The sequence below is a fragment of the Zootoca vivipara genome, chromosome 1 (genome assembly GCF_965207765.1).
Source record: "Zootoca vivipara chromosome 1, rZooViv2.hap1.1, whole genome shotgun sequence".
Taxonomy (NCBI): domain Eukaryota; kingdom Metazoa; phylum Chordata; class Lepidosauria; order Squamata; family Lacertidae; genus Zootoca; species Zootoca vivipara.
In genome coordinates this window covers 91574049-91593899 of record NC_142582.1, presented here as the reverse complement: position 1 = coordinate 91593899, position 19851 = coordinate 91574049, and the positions used below count along the sequence as shown (strand labels likewise).

Here is a 19851-nt window from a genome sequence, read left to right as displayed (position 1 = left end):
ATGTGATAATTGTATAGTTAGGTGATTAACTATAGAAATGCATTAAGATTTAAAAGAGTTTGAGAGCACTGAGTGCATGGTTTATCTGGTTTTCTCGCATGGAAGTGAAGACGTGCTTGCTTCTCTATGTAATATACATTTTCCTCTTGGGGTGTGTGAATCATTTGTTCGTGTGTATGAGCAACTGTAATGACTGCCCCGTTTCCTTTCTTTTTAAAATGAGTTTATTGAGTTTTACATACACATTTAAAAAGACATGCATATATATCATGACAACAACAAACATGAGTAACAAAATAAACCAAGCACAGAGGAGAAAAACATCAAATGAATGAGAAAATCAAGCAGGAGGATCTAAGGTAAGATTACAATGTATAATTGTGCAGACAGATAATTAATTTCATTCTTTCTCAGAGTTTCTGGTCCATCTGAGAATAGTTTCCCCAAAATAATCTATTGTAAAAGGAGGGCTGGGTATCCCTGTACTGCAATTAAACTATGAAGCAGCTCACCTAAAAGAATGTGCTCCCAATATTACTAGGAAACATGGCTATCTCATTTTCAATAAACAAATATATTGCAGTAGGTGCTCATGGAACAACTGTTCTCTTCATGTTGATTTACAATATGAATTTGAGTAGCAGCAAAAATGACATGGACATATATCTGCTTAGGATTGCAGCCTAGGACCTGCCACAGTGGTGCTCATAATTTCCCCTTTTTTCTCCGCTCTACAGCTACACGCAAGGCTTCGACAATCTTGTTCTCATTGTTCAGGATGTTGTATTCAGTCAGTTTCACCAATCTGTCAAAATTCTCCTCTGAAAAGGTGACCTGCCTTGTAGCAAATGGTGAATGAAAGCTAGAGACATCCACACTGCCTTCTTCCATATCTGTGGGGCTGCGTTCCACACCTGTAGAAAGAACACCACCAAGAGTTTTACCATACAATAATACCAATACACAATAATACTCACCCACAATAATACAACCACCAGACTTAACATGGACACTGGTACCAGAGCCTGCAATAAACCCAGATGCCAACTTTGCTGCCACAGACACCCGGACAACACCATTACTGGCCCCAACTACATCAAACATACCATCTCAGGACTATTTAATTGCTCATCTCTTAACATTGTGTATGCCATCAAATGCCAACAGTGCCCTTCAGCTCTCTATATTGGACAAACAGGCCAAACCCTACACCAAAGGATAAATGGAAATAAATCTGACATCAGGAATCACAAGACAGAGAAACCAGTAGGAGAACACTTCAATCTCCCAAGACATTCTATACAAGATCTGGATGTGGAATACACATCCACCTTTTGTAAAATAAGCTGGTAGAGCATGAGACTCAATCTCAGGGTCATGGGTTCTAGCCCCATGTTTGGCAAAAGATTCCTGCATTGCAGGGATTCAGACGAGATGACTTTCATGATCTCGTCCAACTCTACAATTCTATGAAGTTGATGGATAGATATAGACAACCCTAATTACAGGAAGATTATCAACCACAAAATGGCCACCTTGGAGGAAATGGGTGACACCTGGCTTGAGAGCAGTACATGTGAAAAGGATCTAGGAGTCTTGGTAGACCACAAACTTGACATGAGTCAGCAGTGTGATGCAGCAGCTAAAAAAGCCAATGCAATTCTGTGCTGCATCAATAGGAGTGCAGCATCTAGATCAAGGGAAGTAATAGTACCACTGTATTCTGCTCTGGTCAGACCTCACCTGGAGTACTGTGTCCAGTTCTGGGCACCACAGTTCAAGAAGGATACTGACAAGCTGGAACGTGTCCAGAAGAGGGCAACGGAAATGGTCAAAGGCCTGGATACGATGCCTTATGAGGAACGGCTTAGGGAGCTGGGTATGTTTAGCCTGGAGAAGAGAAGGTTAAGGGGTGATATGATAGCCATGTTCAAATATATAAAAGGATGTCATATAGAGGAGGGAGAAAGGTTGTTTTCTGCTGCTCCAGAGAAGCGGACACGGAGCAATGGATTCAAACTACAAGAAAGAAGATTCCACCTAAACATTAGGAAGAACTTCCTGACAGTAAGAGCTGTTCGGCAGTGGAATTTGCTGCCAAGAAGTGTGGTGGAGTCTCCTTCTTTGGAGGTCCTTAAGCAGAGGCTTGACAGGCATATGTCAAGAATGCTTTGATGGTGTTTCCTGCTCGGCAGGGGTTTGGACTGGATGGCCCTTGTGGTCTCTTCCAACTCTACGATTCTATGATTCTATGAATATGTGATAAAAGAGATACCTTTGTTTGACCCTTCTTTGCCATTGTTGTATCATTGCTCCACCATTCTCCCAAGTTGTTGCTTTATAACACATGTGGACAATTCAGTGCACCATGACAAAGGCATCTGCAAGTTGATCAGTAGTAGCACTGTAAATTTAAGATCTTTAAGACATTTTACCATGTGCTCAAACCTAGGCCTGATGCAATCAACCCATATTTTAGTGCACTTCTACTTATAGGATTTGGTGCTCATGGTAAGAATAACAAATTGACCAAAGGAATATCTGAGTGTCTAGTCAGCAAAGAGTATTATTGGAGTGTGACTGGTCATTGTGATGTTGGAAAGCTTAGTGGCTTTTCACAACTTACCAGGTTCTTTGTATTTTCTGAAAGTATCATTTGTCAGTGGGAAAAAGAGCACAATAGGAGCTGATGCATTATCTGTATCTTCAAACCAATAGCACTCCTTCAGGTTTTTCTTGTCTTCCTCATTGAGCTCTACGTTGGGAAATGGGATTCCAAGCTTAGCAATATATGTTGAAAACTGGTCCAAATTCTAGGTGAGAAATCACAAAGAAATGGGCTGTGAAAATCAAATACAACACAAAACTAATGTTGCGCCAACAAAGTCTGTTTCAGCCTAGAGTGGCATCAAAGTAACTCGCTCCACTTATGTGATGGAATTTCCCCTCCTCTTCTTTCCACATGTGCTCTACACCCTCTCTCCAAATCTGCTCTGGAGAGCTGGCGGAAACCTCCAAACATGCGGGGAGGTGGGACAGATTTCAATTGAGAAAGCAGAAAAACATTGTGCTGAAAGAACATTGTTGCATTTCACTCCAAAGCCCGCATGACTTTTGTAGGATTTGATAGGTGGACAGTCCACAGTGCGTGCCTGTTCCATTTTAATCTTTGCATAGGAGCTTATAGAAGAAAGACAGGGACAATTCAAAGATCTCACCAAGGTCTGTGAGCCCCCAGTGTAATTTAAATGCAGTATAAGATCCACTTTTCTCTCCGGTCTCAAAAGGGGTGGGTAGCTCGTATTGATGAAAAATCCAGTATCCACCAGAGACAGAGCATGCTCTGCTGTTTCCATTAGCTGGTTAGGGTAATCATCCAGCATAGTATCTGAAAAGCAAATTTGCAGGTCAACTTTGTGCAAAAACAACAAAAGCTGCCAAGGCAAAAATAAAGGAGTGTCCTCTAATTTCATCCAAACTTTGTGTATTAGTGCTTTTTAATTACAGTTTTAACTTCTGCTGCTCCCAAGTGTTTTTGTTGTTGTTTTTTGGGGGGGAGCTGCTAAATAAAGTATTGTGAATGTTACTTTATTGTCCTTAGTTATTTCAGGGGGGGGGGTTGGAGGAAACATGAGAAATTTCCTTTTTAAACATACGCAAACTGATGCTGAAATGTGGCATACTGAAAAGGCTGGAAAATGATAAACCAAATTGGGAAGATTCTCCCATTCCCAGCAAACACTGCTATTCATCCCTTAAAATGTTGGAAGATGTTATGTGGGACACAAAGGGTGAGAAATGTACGTAACTGAAAATGTGAGCATTTTTTCCTTAGGGTTAACGAAGAAATATAAGGCAAAAAGTGGCAACAAATCAATCACATAACCAGTGCCATGATCGCACCACAGAGGCAGATGCTGTCGAAATATCACCATAGCTGTTTTGTGCATAATTTTGCACTGGTTCTCCAGCCTATTTGAGCCTATTTGGTCTTGTATTCTGAATCTTCCAAAATGTCTTTGGTGGAGGAAGCTGCCAGGTTCAAATGGAAGTGATTCTTTGGTGAGGACTGCTTGTGCCACACAATGAATTCCTAGTTTAATTAACACAAAACTAGATTACCCATTTTCCTGGGTCAAATGTTCTTGTATATTGAGTGACAACTGGTCAACAAGATATCACCTAAGCCGACAAGACATCACCACAAATATAGGTTTATTACTGTGCCTTTCCATGCAGAAAAGTGCTCATTCTTCAAGTATTCCTCATGAAACTGGAAGCCTTTCAGGAAATTGGGATATTCCGCTATTGTTGCGCGTCCTGTTAAGACATCTCGGAGACCATAAGATAGCTGGCCCTGGGGAGTGATTTTGCGGGTTTCCAGCTCTCGTGGTCCTGAGAGTGAAAGAGAATCATCTGCAAAAGACAGAAGATATGTTTAATGCCCCTTGATATCAATGACATTTTGCTCACAGAGCTTTGAGGAAGATCAATAACATAGTGAAAAAGCACCTCGTTTTCCTGCAGAAGGTCACAGGTCACCCTTTCAGTAAAAGGATATAAGGATATCTTGCCCAAGATTTCAAAAGACCACTCAAAAGAAACTAAGCTCGATGGACCAATGGTCAGAAGTGATAAAGTGCTAGGAATAAAACCTAAGAAAGCTTTGGACCACAACCACTGCCACAAATATTGTTCTGTGGTGGCAACACTTCTGGAATGGCTATCACTCTGTGGTGTGTCATGCTCCAACACTGAAGAAGTGTGCATGCACATGAAAGCTCATACCAATGACAAACTTAGTTGGTCTCTAAGGTGCTACTGGAAGGAATTTTTTTATTTTGTTTCGACTATGGCAGACCAACACACCTACCTACCTGTAACTATGCTCCAACACTGTTTTGTTTCATTTCAGACAAGGATACACCTCTTCGTCTAGGCCCTTGAGGATGAAGAATTGTTTCATTTTGCCTCACATTGACTGAACATTTTTATTGGTGACTTTTCTGTGAGTCTTACTAATGTTGCTGATGATTAATTAATTATACACTGCTAATGATGCTTTCATTGTTGAGGTATGTACCTCCATCAAGTGAAGGGTGGATTAAAAATACCTCCAATTAATTAATAAAGCATCTTAAATACACATATTCATGAGCTGTTGTTGCTCACAGCCTGAAAGGTAAAAACCCTCCATATTCATGGACTAGGTCAGGGGTCATCAAACTTTTTCAGCAGGGGGCCGGTCCACTGTCCCTCAGACCTTGTGGGGGGCCGGACTATTTATTTTTAAAAAATGAACGAATTCCTATGCCCCACAAATAACCCAGAGGTGCATTTTAAATAAAAGGACACATTCTACGCATGTAAAAACATGCTGATTCCCGGACCGTCCGCGGGACAGAATTAGAAGGTGATTAGGCCGCATCCGGCCCCCGGGCCTTAGTTCGGGGACCCCTGGACTAGGTTTTAAGTAGATTTGTCTCTCACACTACTTGTCAAGGGACCTGGGGAAAATTGGGCCTCCTTTTTTCTCTAGATCAGTGTCTTCCCCTGTGTCTGGTCACTTTCTTGGGTGGCCATTTTTTGTTTTAATAGAATCATACAATAATGTTTCCCTGTTCTCCTTTCACTGGAACAAGTAATTAGTCTACGCAAATATGTTATCAAACAGGAGTGTGTCAACAATCATTTTACAAAACAGGAAAAGCTAAAAGAAGCAAGGATGTCATATTACCAATGTCTTCTATTTTGTCTTTTGTCCACCTGCTCCAAAAGTCTTCGGAGTTATGAGCCAAATTCCAGAAATACATGAAATCCAAGGAGAATATGCTGCTCCACATCCCTGTGGAGAAATGGAAGAGTTTTCAAAATACGAAACAGGTGAAGCTTTGGAAGGAAACAGGTATTTTGCCTTGCATTGGAGCTCACTAATTGCATAAAGGCATCCTGACTTGTGAAATATGGTCTCAGCCTGGAAAAACTGCTTTGTAATTCTCTTTGGGAGATGGATCCCTGCAGGGGCTATGGATCTCAGCCTTGTAGTCTGGATGCAATGGGGCCATTGCTAGAAAATGCTCATATGGTTATTGTTCCCCATCCTGTCCAAAACATCCTCTTGTTCATGTATATATCTGTTTTGAGAAGGGAGTGTGTGAGGGGAAACAATGACCGGGGAACAATACAGAAAGGCAGGGTAGAGGCAACATGATACCCTCTGGGTGTCGTTGGGCTACCACTCCCATGGGGGCCCAACAACATCTAGAGGGCACCTTGTTGGTTACCCATGCATCTGGGCAACCACACCAGCATATTTGTTCCATATATTCTCTCAGAAAACAAACACACATGCCCAAACGCTCACTAAGAAAGCTTAGTGGATTCTAAATTGAGCTAAGGAAATTGTGCCAGTTTCTAATTGTGCAGCAGAGAGAATTGCAACACATGATGAACTCCACCTGCTAACATGTCTTTGTGCCCTCAATTATTTCTTGTATAGTTCTGACCTCCTTTGCTTCTGATCACCCTAGTCAAGATTCACATACCACTGGCTTGGAATAGACTATTGGTCATCACTGTCCCTTGCTTTGCATCAAAAAACCAAGTAACACTAAAGTAGGATAGAAATAATAAACCAAACTAAATCTGAAACTAGGGAGGAAAATTTGCTTTCCAGAATAACTCACAATAATCTGAACAATTATCAGTGCAAACCTTCACACTGCATTTAAACGTGCTGCGTAAAATATTACTGTACTGTGTTGCCTACATAACTCAGTGCATCAACTTTTCCTGAAGTAGCTTTGCCAGTGAAGCCAAAACAAAACTGATTTAGACATTTGGGAACTACAAGAAGAAATGATTGGGTGGGAGGGCAAATGAATTGATCCTAGCTCTACTTTGTCTAAACTACTATTTTCTTTCTAATTGATCCTCCCCCGCCCTCAGCACCTTGCACGAAGCAGATTCGATTTTCTGGAAGCTTCTTCATCAGTCGTCCCATGAAGTACTCACTACCAAAATCTTCTGAATGGATGTAGGCTCCATATTTGAAGTTCCCCACTTCGTAAGGTGTGAACTCCAGCCATTCTGTGAAGACAACAAAATGGAGTTTGATTTCTCCTACTGATGTGGGGAAAGAGACTTGCACAGCCAAATCTTTTTACTCGCTAGCAGCAACAAGTGATCCCCAAGAATTCTCTAAAAGCAGAGTTTTATTTCTTGCCAAAGCAGGAAAGGTTACAGCAAGCAATTTGAAAGTTTTCAGAGGATGGAACCCCATTCTCTGTTTACACACAATTATATACCAATACAGTCACTCTAACCATAAAGGCAGGTGCCACCCCCCTCCCTGAGCTTCTGAGGTTGGTGGAACAACAAAGAGGACCCCTTATTAATTTATAATAGCAACATTACCTTTATAATCTTGAGCACTGTACTGGTCTTTAAGGTTGACAGTCAAATAAATGGGCAAGGGATTCTGACCCTCATTCACAGCCATTCGCTGACCTGAGATTGTACTATTGTCTTTCTGCAAATGAGAGAGAAGAACAACGGTGATCAAAATTATAGATTCATTAGTTTAAGACTAATGAGCTGGAATCTTAGGTTTGAATACGTGTCTGCATGCATGCATTGGCCATATAAATTATTGTTGTTATTATTATTATTATTATTATGTGCACAGATTTTTATATTGTTATATTTGTTTGAAACAATTCTATACTGGCTTCCATGTCAAGTCTCAAGGCAGCGTACAATATTAAAATACATATCAAAACATTGAAATGCAGGGGGAAATGCAGCTGAAAACTAGGACAATGTCAAAAGCAAAAATGTGTTCTATACAAGAGTATGAAATGCAGTGCCCTCTATGAAATACAGTGCCCTGTGGTTCTCAGGAAACACCTGTTGAGCCCTTCACTCTGTGAGTTTGGGTGCTCCTGTCATCATTGGATCCTGTCCTATCAAGAACATTTCCCGTGGTGTAGTGGTTCTGCCTACACCTCTTAATACTCTCACTCCACCACTGGAGTTAATAGCCCCCAGACCTTCCCCTATTATTCTCTTTGCTTTCCTCCTCTGTTGAAAGGCTTCCCCTCTCTGTTCCTTCCCTTTCTCCTCCCTCCTACTGTCACCCTTCCTTGTGTTTCCCTCGTCCAGGTCTCTGCCATTTGCCTCTTTTGTTCTTAAGTCTCTCCTTCTCTGTCCACTTTCTTTGTTCCCCTGAACTCCCAATCGCCCTACTCAGGACTTCCTCTTGACATACACACAGCTGCTGCTTTATTCTCCAGCTGAGCATGAACTCAAACCAATGGCTTCAAGTTACAAGAAGATCCTGACTAAACACAGTAGAACAGACTCTCTTGGGAGGTTGTGGACCCTCCTTCACTGAATCATTTTAAGCAGAGGTGGTATGGCCGTGTGTCAAGGATTCCTAAGTTGTGGTTCCTGCATTACAGGGGGTTGGACTAGAAAACCCTTGGGGTTCTGTCCAACTCTGCAATTCTATGATTCTATCCCTTGAGGCTTCTTCAGCTCCATTGTCCAATCTCCAGCACATCAGACTCACCTTCCAGGAGGAACAGAACAGAGACTGCCACTGTCTCTGGGGTTTGACTTGATAGGGTTTGACACAGGGTTTGACCTGATAGAATCTTCTAAATATCAGTTTATGGATGTGCATAAACCTGATGTTTGGATGACAAGGCCTATGCTGTCACTTGGGGTGTAGATGGATAAGATTTGGCAGAGAGGGGTGCAGAATCAACGAGGTATGTAGGCTGTGGTGTGGGAGGAGTTCTGTTCTAAGAACATTACAAAAGCCGAGCTGTATAAGCCCAAATTCTCCATGAATTTTTCTAAACCCCTTTTAAAGCCATCTCAGCTTGTGGCAATCACCACATATTAAATAGGGTTGCCATATCTCAAAAAGTAGAAACCCGGACACAAACGTTATTGAGCATTTTTTGCAATCCATCTAAAAAAAACTGGGTTTTTAAAGAAAATTTGTATGGGCTGCCATTTTCGGCAAATGAATCCTGGCTATGTTTGTCAAATTCTGGACATATGGCAGCCCTATCTTAAAGTAGCTGAATTTTGTAACTTACTTATGCACTGTGTGAATACATCCTTTCCTTTCAAACCACTGTCTTTCAAGCAACTGGGCCCTGTGTTTATAAACTTCCATTTTCCCTTGATTAACCAGCATGTTTCAAAATGGAGGGGAGGTGGGGAATACAACAATTACCTCATCATGTAACATGGATTCAATGACAAGCCCCCAGAGGTCTATGAATGAAGTGTTGTATCCTTCTTCACTTCTTTGTTTCAGTTCTTTATAATAATATTTCAGTTTATCCATGGAAAAGGAGTTAAGCTTGGACTTAGTCACTTGCTTCCGGGCTTTGAGAATGGCTTCCTCCAGGTATTTCTGGGACCAATCAGCATCTTCATACAAATTTCCCATAGTCCTGAGTTTCAAAAGATACTATCAGACTGATATGCAACTAATAGCATAGAAACTTCCAGTTCGGAGAAAGACACACTCTAGCTTTTCATAAGAGCTGCAAGCCAAATATATTTTTTTTTTAAAAAATAATCATTTCAAATGTGGATTTAGTTTGTTACTCTATAAATTAAATTTGCATAGATCTGCATGTAAATAAAAATAATTTTTCAGAAACAATAAGTATACTTAGATCAAAAGTGGGTTATCTTTTTCAATGCTTGAAGGCCATGAACCTCCATGAGCCATCTCCCAGGGACTAGGCGCCAGCAATGGGTGTGGCCAGAGGTAAGAATGGGAGGAGCAATGGTTATAGCTCTTACCTTTATCCAGTAGGCTACACTTCAGGCACAAAAACGTCAGAGATTTCTACACACACACACACACACACACACACACACACACACACACACCTTCATCCTGGCAGGCAAAAGGCTTAGATGATCAGGCACACATGTATTATTTAACATTATTTTATTAATTTAATTCATGAGTCACCTATTTTATTTTATTTTTTGGCTAAGCAACATACCCAGCTGTGGGACAATGGTGAATGCTTATTTAGAGATGGTGCCTGCCACCTGCAGTTTTTATGAGCACTTATCTTAAAGATCCTAATGATGCCTAATCAGCTGCATTTTTTTGTGAATTAAAAAGTTTCAAACTGAATCTAGCTGATTAATGAAAAGACGGCTTATCATATCATCAATTGCAAACTGGCACAGCTGCGAGGAAGCCAGGGGGCAGGGATCCTCTCCTGCATGACCGTGTTATTCAGCCTCAGCTGGTCACAGGGTCTTCTGAGACTTCCCACCAGAATTTCAAGTGCAAAATGGCCAATCGTTGCCAGTCTAGGGGGTGCGGTCATGGAGACGGACCTGAGGGAGCCTATCTCCACTCAGGTCTGCCTCCACACCTTATGTTCTGGCTGCGCTGGGAGGGGGCAGAGCAGTCAGCAATGGATATTCCATCTGCCCACCTGGCATATCTTGGCCCTACACAAAGATAAGCTAACAGAGCACATGTTTGACCTTGCTGTGGAATTAATCAGTTGCTGCATTTAGGGCCAGGGAGGAATTTGCTTGTCTGGAGATTTTGCCTACCTCAGAGCACCTGTCACAACCTTCTGGCAGAAAAGGCATTGGGTTGGATCAGGCATCCCCAAACTTGGGCCCTCCAGATGTTTTGGACTACAATTCCCATCTTCCCCGACCACTGGTCCTGTTAGCTAGGGATCATGGGAGTTATGGGCTAAAACATCTGGAGCGCCACAGTTTGGGGATGCCTGGGTTGGATCCTTAGTCTAAACTGGAACTAATGTTTATGGTACTCTGGTAAAGAAGTCTATGGGGGAAGTTTTGTCCAAAGGCCCGGACAGGGGCTAATGGGCCAGAAGGCTTCCCATGTGGTGGCCTGGCAGTTCGCCCCATTTGATCTGCATTATGCTTTAACTTAGGATTGACCTTAAAGGAGCAACCAGCCAGCGATCAGGATAGACTGATTCAGGATACATACCCAATGCTTATACCAGAGCCTGCTTATATCTGTATTCAATAAAGTTGAGGCCTTGGTAGTACTGATAGCATGGAAAGCTTTATGCATTGTCTTGAATACTGGGCTACCACATAAAACAGCAAACTGAATTGGGCATACAAAATATAGTAAGTCTGAAGAAAAGCCCTCCTTACCATGTTGTGCCAGACAAGCCTGTGAGATATGTAATGCAGTCTAAGAGATTCAGTTTCTGCAGACCCAGAAGGCTTCCATACATTGCTGCAAATGACCTGGTCCCGCCACCTGTTGTCATGATTGCCACCACAGGCAACTGTTTAACACAGAGAAAGCAGAGAATGAACAGTAAGCTGCTGGACCTTATTCCAAAAGTACAATTTTTTGTGAGAAAGAATAGACGGAGCAGGTGCTCTGCAACATCAGTTCTGCCATGTACACTTAGCAACTTCTCTTTGCAGGCATTGACGGAGGTTTATAGAAGTTACCTAACATATTAAACATAACATTAGCAGTCCAGAATATTATGTACATTGAGCAAGGTGAAGCAAACAGCGTATTGTTTGCTTCTTGTTCTTCCACTGCCCATACAGGATACAACTGCATCGGAGGAAGCTTTGGGTGGAACTGGGCATCTTTGCCTCAATGTGTGTTCCACCCTATGAACCACAAGCCTTGATAAACCATTATAATTAAATACCTGGCCTGTGATCCTTTTAAGAGAAATGGCTATGACCCAGGAGGCCAGCTTCTGGAGAGCTGACTCAGAGGTGTGGCACTGTGGCATGGCTAGAGAAGTTAGTTTCTGATCTGTGCAGGCTCCTAGGCATCATCAGGAATGAAGTTTAATTGACCATTAACTCAGCTTGTAGTGTCTTCATTCATAAACAGCAGAAGGCAGCAGGAATGGACAAAGCTATCCACTCTACTTTTCTCATTTTTTCCAATCTCAAATGCAAAAAAACCCTGAATTTTTCCTCCATCCCTAGGTTGCAGCCTACCCCAAGATATCTAGCACTAGTTCATGAATGATGGAGCTAGCTGGCTACTCTAGCCTTCTTGGGGAAAGAGGGAAATGAGAAGATCCTGTGTCACCTACCTCATCATCCTGCAGCTTTTCCTTTAATTGGAGAATCTTCTTCAAAGCTGTAGCAACATATTTCCTTCTCTTGGTAAGGAAATTTTGTTCTTCGGCACACAAGTCATAGGCCAGACGCACATCTAAATCCTTTGACCTGCAATACATTGCTTTAGCATTGCTTCCAAAATTGCAATTAGGATGATTTGCACAGTTGACACAGTTGAGTAACAGGAGCAGTAGTGGACCTTGGGGTATCCAATTTCAGCAGCAGCCCTGTGTGGCACCAAAATTTGGCGCGCACACCTCTCTCCTTCCATTCTACATCATAGTGGTGGCACCTCCAAAGCGCCGCCAAGGCTCCGCACCCAGTGCAACCAAACTGGACCAAACTGGTCGCATTCCCCTAAATCAGGCATAGGCAAACTTTGGCTCCCAGATGTTTTGGAACTACGGCTCCCATGATCCCTAGCTAACAGGGCCAGTGGTCAGGGATCATGGGAGTTGTAGATCTAAAACATCTGGGAGCCAAAGGTTGTCTATGCCTGCCCTAAATCCACAAGGATGCCACCTCCAACAAGAATGTAACTATGGTTCTTGCCAAGGGTGCAATAATGATGAGACTGCAGGTAAAACGGAACAGACAGTTGTGTGATACAAAAGCGGGGAAAGGTTCCCCCCCTTCTGTGCCTGCACCAAAATCATCTATACTATATTTTCCTAGTCTTACTAAAGCTAATCTGACTTTTGCACCTATCGTGCAGTTTATGGTACATCGGCAGTGGCGGTCTTACAGGCCCTGAGCACTGAAAGGATTATGGTGCCCTCCATATGTAATTTAAAATCAAAACAATACCAAAACAAAAAATACAATTATATTTTTCAAAATGGCATGTAACTTACATGTAAGGCCCTCGTGCCTCCTTCACAAAGCTAGGTGCCTCCTTGCTCACATTTCAGAAGGCAGCGGGAGGGGGGGGTTCAGTCTTGCATGGGATTCCATTGTACCCAGGCCCACCACTGCTTTCTTGTTACCAAAACATTCCTGAAACATACCATTTCTGCTCAGTCACAGCTAAGACTCCCCTTGCCCTGTTAATTTTATCTGTGTTTAGGCGTTATAATGTTGCCTTTTTATAGATCGGAGCAAGAGAATCTCACTCTAGATTCAGAAAGGGCAACAAAGTATGTGAATTAGTTCCAGTATGATCTCTGGATGCATAAAAAACACTTCTGAGATTCAAAATCATAGTTTCTTGAGAAACAAAGAAGCAGAACCGCACGAGCTTAGATGAAATGGGCACAGAAAAACAATGGTTTTACCAGTCTTTTGCCTTCACATGCAGATCAAACGTCCTGTCCTGAAAATCAAGAGAATGGGTAAAACCTCAGGCGTATCATAAACTATTCTGCCCTTTTAAGAGCACAGCAGGACAAACAAAGCAGTCCTGTTGTGGATCAGCTACTGGAAATCCAGGTGTTTGTGCTGAGACAGATAAAACAGCAACCAAGATTATGTTGGATCAATCCATCACCCTCTGTTGGATGATTTAGAAGGATTGGGTCTGGCATCATTTTCGCTGTGTGTGTGCCAGCACATCTAAATCCTTTGGCCTGCAATACATTGCTTTAGCATCGCTTCCAAAACACAGCAGGGGGATAGCTCAGAGGCCCTTTAAGCCAGCTGTACTCAGCTTCTCTGAAGGAATGATCCAAACATCATGAACCTTCTGCTTGTTTGGGTTATTCCTTCAGAGAAGCTGAGAACAGCTAGCTTAACCTTGTCGGTAATTGGCACTATTTACTTAATACCCACCTGCTTAACAGATTAGCAACTGAATTTCATGTTCTTTGGGCCTCACTTGCCACAAATTTATCCATCTTTCTGCTAGGAAAAAGCAGAGTGATGCTCCTGAATTGGGCAAAAGTGCTTTATTTTCTGGGTAATTATTAGGAACAGAGGAAGTTGTCTCACACTGAAGCAGATCACCGATTCATCTTGCTTACAGTGATATGCATGTTTATGCAGAAGTTCTATTGAGTTAAAAGAGGCTTACTCTCAGGTAACCATGTATACGATGATTGTATACGATGATAGTCATAATGTTGTCCACAAGGGGTCTTTCCCAGGCCTACTTGAAAATTCCTGGAACTGAACCTGTGATCTTTTTCATGCAAGCATGAGCTGTGCAAACTGAGCTATAGCATTCCCACACTCACCAACAATTATTTAAATTCAATATTTTCATAAAGATAAAGCACTTACCTTTCTTAATGTTATTGTCTTTTCTATGGGAAGCTTGTTCAAAGGTAAAACCACAGAGATATTACTTTCTGAGTTTCCTTTAAATGAAGCCAGCTAAAAATACACCAACAAAAATTAAAAGAAGGTATAGAAATTTATCACAAAATTTCTACATTACGCCAAGGTACAGTAACATTGACATATTTATCACAAGCTGATGTGAACTTTTAATTGTGTTAAATTTAGCACCACTTCTGAAAGCTAAATGAAATTTGTGAATCCAGCCCTTGTTTTTGTTTCTAAAATCTCTAAATCCACCTCCATCATTCTGCCCGGACACTGAGGTCCAGCGCTGAGGGCCTTCTGGCGGTTCCCTCGTTGCAAGAAGCCAAGTTGCAGGGAACTAGGCAGAGGGCCTTCTCGGTGGTGGCGCCTGCCCTGTGGAACGCCCTCCCAACAGATGTCAAAGAGGAAAACAACTACCAGACTTTTAGAAGACATCTGAAGGCAGCCCTGTTCAGGGAGGCTTTTAATGTTTAATAGATTATTGTGTTTTATTTTTGTGTTGGAAGCCGCCCAGAGTGGCTGGGGAAACCCAGCCAGATGGGTGGGGTATAAATAATAAATTATTATTATTATTATTATTATTATTATTATTATTATTATTACAATATACACACATTTTTAAAATAGAGCTTTTTTCATGTTTGAGATAGAAGAATTTGATGAAGAATCTCCCCTACCCACCTTTATTTGTTTCAGTCAAACCACATTTATGCAGTATTATCAAAGGAAACATACCTTTGACCACTGCATCTTCTTAGTTAGTATGATCTCCAAATTTGACTGATGGTTCTTGATACAGTGGAACTGAATGACAGTTCTGTTACTAAGTCTGGTGTCTGGAGCCAGTGGAATCTTCTGTGTTTCCTCATAGGAACCCTTTATTGTTAATGTCAGATCACCTTCTAAACAGAAAAAAAGTGAAGCACAAATAGTTCACTTGCTTCAAAAAAGGTTTTGTCCAAAAATCAATCTTGTCCATGATCCAGTTATTCAGAATCCTGGGAATTAAGAGGAGACCCATGCAAAAAAGGTAAAGGGGTATTGAAAATGGCAACTCGTGATAATTCACATTTAAGAAGAATTCTCTGGCCAATTCCTACTGCTCTCTTCCAATTCACCTGGACTGGTGACAGTGGCAATAAACGCAGGAATGGTGGCAGTGGATGAGAAATTTGGAAGCCTTGAGACACCACCTCTCTGGCACTTTGAACATTAGCATCCAAGATGCCAGGTATCCTAATGTTTCAGGTACAAAAAAGGAATGATGCCTCTCAGACTCTAGATTTCCTTCTCTGACATCCCCAGGGTGACACCGAGGACGTACAGGGAGCAGAAGCTTGTGGGAAAGCATTCAGGAACCCCATTGCATTCCTGAATATGTTACCAGGAGTGTGAAGGGGCTTCAAAATTCAGAATTTGGCTTAAAGAAAGTAAAACACAAGATCTTTTAGGAGGGAAATAGTTCAGTTAACCTAGTCAAATCCTAAATCAACCCCTGAAAGATTTACCCATTACTAGTCCCCAGTGGCGCAATGGGCCAGTGTGTCTAACAGCTAATCCAAAGTTTGGTGGTTTGAGCCCCCACCCCTATGGATGTCTGGTAGTCTTTTAGTGAGTGTTTTTTAGTAACCCCTATGGATGTCTGTGGGCAGGATTCCTGCTTTGCAGAGGGTTGGACTAGATGAGCCTCAGGGTCCCTTCCAACCCTACAATTCTATTATTCAATAATTCTATACTCACTATATTTTATTCCCATCACCTTTAACTGTGCATTAGTCTTTACAAATTTCAGGAAATCCGAGCTCAAAAAAATGACATATAACCAACACAGCAGTGTTGATCTTCCACCAAAGGGAACATCATTCAGAGCAGCAATATTCAGCAGGCAATTCAGAGGGAGGAGATTTCAGAAGCAGCCCAGGGATAAGGTAAGATGTTGATGCCCCCCCCCCATGGCACATCTAGACTGCTGTTTTCTCTACTGGGTCTGGAGCTTGAACACTCAGTCAGAAGTAAGATAAACTGGAAGGGTGTGAAACAACTGTAACTTGTGCGAATGGCAAGCATCAGTACTACTACTACTACCACTACCACTACTACTAATGTTTCAATTTATGACCCATCTTTCACCCTAACATCTCAGGGCAAGTTACAACAACTACAGGTGAAACTCAGAAAATTAGAATATCGCCAAAAAGTGCATTTATTTCAGTAATGCAACTTAAAAGGTGAAAGCAATATATGAGATAGATGCATGACATGCAAAGCAAGATATGTCAAGCCTTTATTTGTTGTAATTGTAATTATTTGTCATTAGGTGGGTCAATTAGAAATAGAATGTAATTAATGAAATGTAATAGCAATGTTTATTTTTGTTTATTTTTGTATTATTGTAACTATTTGTTTTATTACTGTGGAATTTCCAAAAGAAAGCATTTGTAAAAATTAAAAGAAAAATAAATAATAATAGGTTGCATTACTGAAATAAAAGCCCTTTTTCGACAATATTCTAATTTTCCGAGTTTCACCTGTAAAGCACAAAGATAAAAACATTTTTTTAAAAAACTTATAAATCACAAAAAGATGGGCCCAAAAATTTACATCTCAGGTCTCCAAGCCAGGATAAAGAGGTGGATCTTCAGCTAAAAGCTGCATAATGAAGGTGACAGGCACACCTCTTTGCAGAGGGTGTCCTAGAACTTAGGGACTGCCATAGCAAATGCCCTCTCCTGGGCCATCACCACCCCAGCTTGCTGAGGGCAAGAGAACCACCAAGAGAGCCCCCTCTACTGATTTTAACACCCAAGGGGACCTTGTTTGGAAGGAGAAGGCATTTGAGGCATTTGAGGCCTATTTAGGGCTCTAAACATGTGAGCACCTTGAACTGGGAATGGAAATGAACTGGCAACCAATGCGGCTGTTGCATAACAGGGGTTATGTGAGATCTCAACAGAGCTCCAGGCAGTTACCAGAGCATGGAGTATGGTAGCCAAATCATCTCTGTCCCAAAGAGGCAGTAGTTGGTGACTCTTTGGGACAGAGATGATTTGGCCGCTGTACTCCATGCTCTGGAAAAAGGCACTTCTAGACACTGAGGCCACCTGAGCCCAGGCACGGCTCTAGGGGGTAGTCTCGGTGGTGCAGGGCACCAGGGTGCCGGCTCGGCAGGTGGGCACTGCGCGGCAAAGCCACGCGGAAGCTGTGCTGCGCGCTGCGCCCGCCCACCAAGGTGGGGGCGCCAGAGCGATCTCTGTGCCAGGGCGCCCAACCTGCTTGAGACGGCCCTGCCTGAGCCTCCAGTGACTGATTTATCCAGGAGGACCCTCAGTCTGTGGACCTACTCCTTCCAGGGAAGTGCAACCCCATCCCAAAGAGGTCATCTCCACATTTCTCAGATGTGAGAACTCAGGACACATTACACCTCTGCCTTTTCAGGATTCAGCTTCAGTTTATTGACCTACAACCAACCCATCACTACCTCCAAGCCCCAGTCTAACACCTCAACCTCCTCTCCCAATTCAGATGGAATAGGGAGACAGAGCTGGGTGTCATCTGTACATTGATGGCACTTGACTCCAACTCTCTTGATAGCAACCCACAGTGCCATGGGGAACAAGATGGACCCAGCAGAACACCACAGGGCAACTCCCACGGTGCCAAACAGTAGCCTCCCATAAATTCTTTCTGGAGGTACTTCTGCCATACAGACTGCATGTTCTTGTACATTCTGAATTCACCACCAATAGGATGGATGGGATGAGCAAGGAACCAGTACATGAAGCAAAGGATGTGTGTGGAATGTAAATGCCGGATATTCATTTGGGAGACATTCACTACCCTTCAAAACTGCCATGTGGACACATCACTAAACTGGATAAATCCCAAATACTGAGTCATAAAGACATTGTGAAATGGGTTAGTGCTATTTGGGTGGGACTGTCCACTCAAAGTACTTGGGTTTATTGAACTGTGCCACAAAAACACAACCTTCAAAGTGGCGTCAGTTGCAAATGTTTTTACTCAGGTAGGGACACCTAACCACAAAATAAACGAACACAAGATCATGTGTGAAAGGAATGAGCTCATCAAATTCTTCTTTTATCCCTTGAAACAAGAAACAAGTTAAGGGTCAAGAAAATGTAATAGATGTGATCATTATATATCATCCAGTGTTTGTATGCTATTGATTTAAAGCAACAAATACATAATGAGTTAAAGATGCAATGACCTCACCTGTGTATTGTCCCTTCAGCTTCTCAATATCCACTGTAACTTCCAAACATGAAACTTCTCGTGCCTGCAGGAACAATGGGGAAATAAAGAGCAAAATGGTCAATGGAACCAAATAACTGCAAACCTGCAGCATGAGATCTGACTGGTTATTCCAAATTACTATACAAAATCCACCATTCTGCCCCCAACCTCCTTGGTCCCTCCAAGCTCACAATCTTGCTTGTCTTCCCAACCTTCCTCCTACTCTGCCCTTTCTTCCTATGTTTGGAACATCCCTGTTCCAAACCTTTTTATTGACAGCTCAACTCTTTGCCTCCTTTGTTCCTCTCTCCTTCAACCTGCCAAGTAGAAGAGGTGCATCTGGCTCGATAAGGAGGGAAACACAGAAAACCTACCTAAACCATCTATTGGGGGAACTGGACATGCCAAGGACTGAACCTGAGGCTTTCTGCATGCAGAGCATGTGATGTATTAATGTGCTATAGTCCCTCTTTGGGACAATGGGTACTCCATAGCTGGAGGGAGAGCTCTGGACCATTCCATTGTCACCCAACCGGTTGGTCATATCCAGGCAGGTCTCTGGTGACTGTTATTAGTCCTGCTTGATTAATGTTAACAAATTACCCTACTTTCCATGTAACCATAAATGCCCAAAGAGGGTGTGATCCAGGTGGTTAAATGGCCTACATAGTTCTCATTGGGCTAGTAATTTCTGATCAACAGCAAGAAGAAAAACATATGTAATTGCAAACCTCTGCAAAAAAAGAAAAAATACCAGTAATAATTTCCTTTAAGGGCTGATACATTCAAGTTGTGGGGTAGGAAGTAGGGTTCAACAACAACATTGGAAGGAATAGCAGCTTGGTTGAAACAATTTTAACAGACAAATGTCATCTGCATTAGCTGAATTGAAATGGGCAGAAGCAAGCGACCTAATCCCTCAGTACAGAAGCAGCACAGAGTGTTCCTTGCTTACTGCAAGACAATAAGGGTTAAGGTTTGCATACAGCAGCCATTTCATAGAAAAGGATATTAATAAAATGAATAATTACCACCAAAGTTCCATTTGTAATGATGTTTTCAGACTCATCAGGGCTGAAAAACAAAATGGCAGATGAAAATATTACGGTCCATTAATATTTTCTATGGGACCTTTAAGGCACAAAATACATTGTATTTAGTTAGGTGTTATACCTTAATACCTTACTGCCT

At 42.1% G+C, this 19851-nt stretch overlaps 1 protein-coding gene across 1 annotated transcript in view; it reads right to left on the bottom strand.

The window, feature by feature from the left end:
* Nucleotides 1-280: 280 nt before the first annotated feature.
* LOC118083601 (cytosolic phospholipase A2 epsilon) overlaps nt 281-19851 on the bottom strand; it is a 47781-nt gene continuing 28210 nt past the window's right edge. Inside the window, exons 7-21 of the mRNA XM_088670447.1 lie at nt 19692-19734; nt 18640-18703; nt 15142-15308; nt 14362-14454; nt 13419-13456; nt 12117-12252; nt 11197-11333; nt 9251-9473; nt 7417-7531; nt 6952-7089; nt 5738-5845; nt 4228-4416; nt 3219-3388; nt 2627-2813; nt 281-914 (exon numbers count right to left, since the gene is read on the bottom strand). Of these exons, the coding sequence (XP_088526573.1) occupies nt 706-914; nt 2627-2813; nt 3219-3388; nt 4228-4416; nt 5738-5845; nt 6952-7089; nt 7417-7531; nt 9251-9473; nt 11197-11333; nt 12117-12252; nt 13419-13456; nt 14362-14454; nt 15142-15308; nt 18640-18703; nt 19692-19734 (2017 nt within the window). The 3' untranslated portion in view covers nt 281-705. The remainder of the gene's footprint in view (nt 915-2626; nt 2814-3218; nt 3389-4227; nt 4417-5737; nt 5846-6951; nt 7090-7416; nt 7532-9250; nt 9474-11196; nt 11334-12116; nt 12253-13418; nt 13457-14361; nt 14455-15141; nt 15309-18639; nt 18704-19691; nt 19735-19851) is intronic.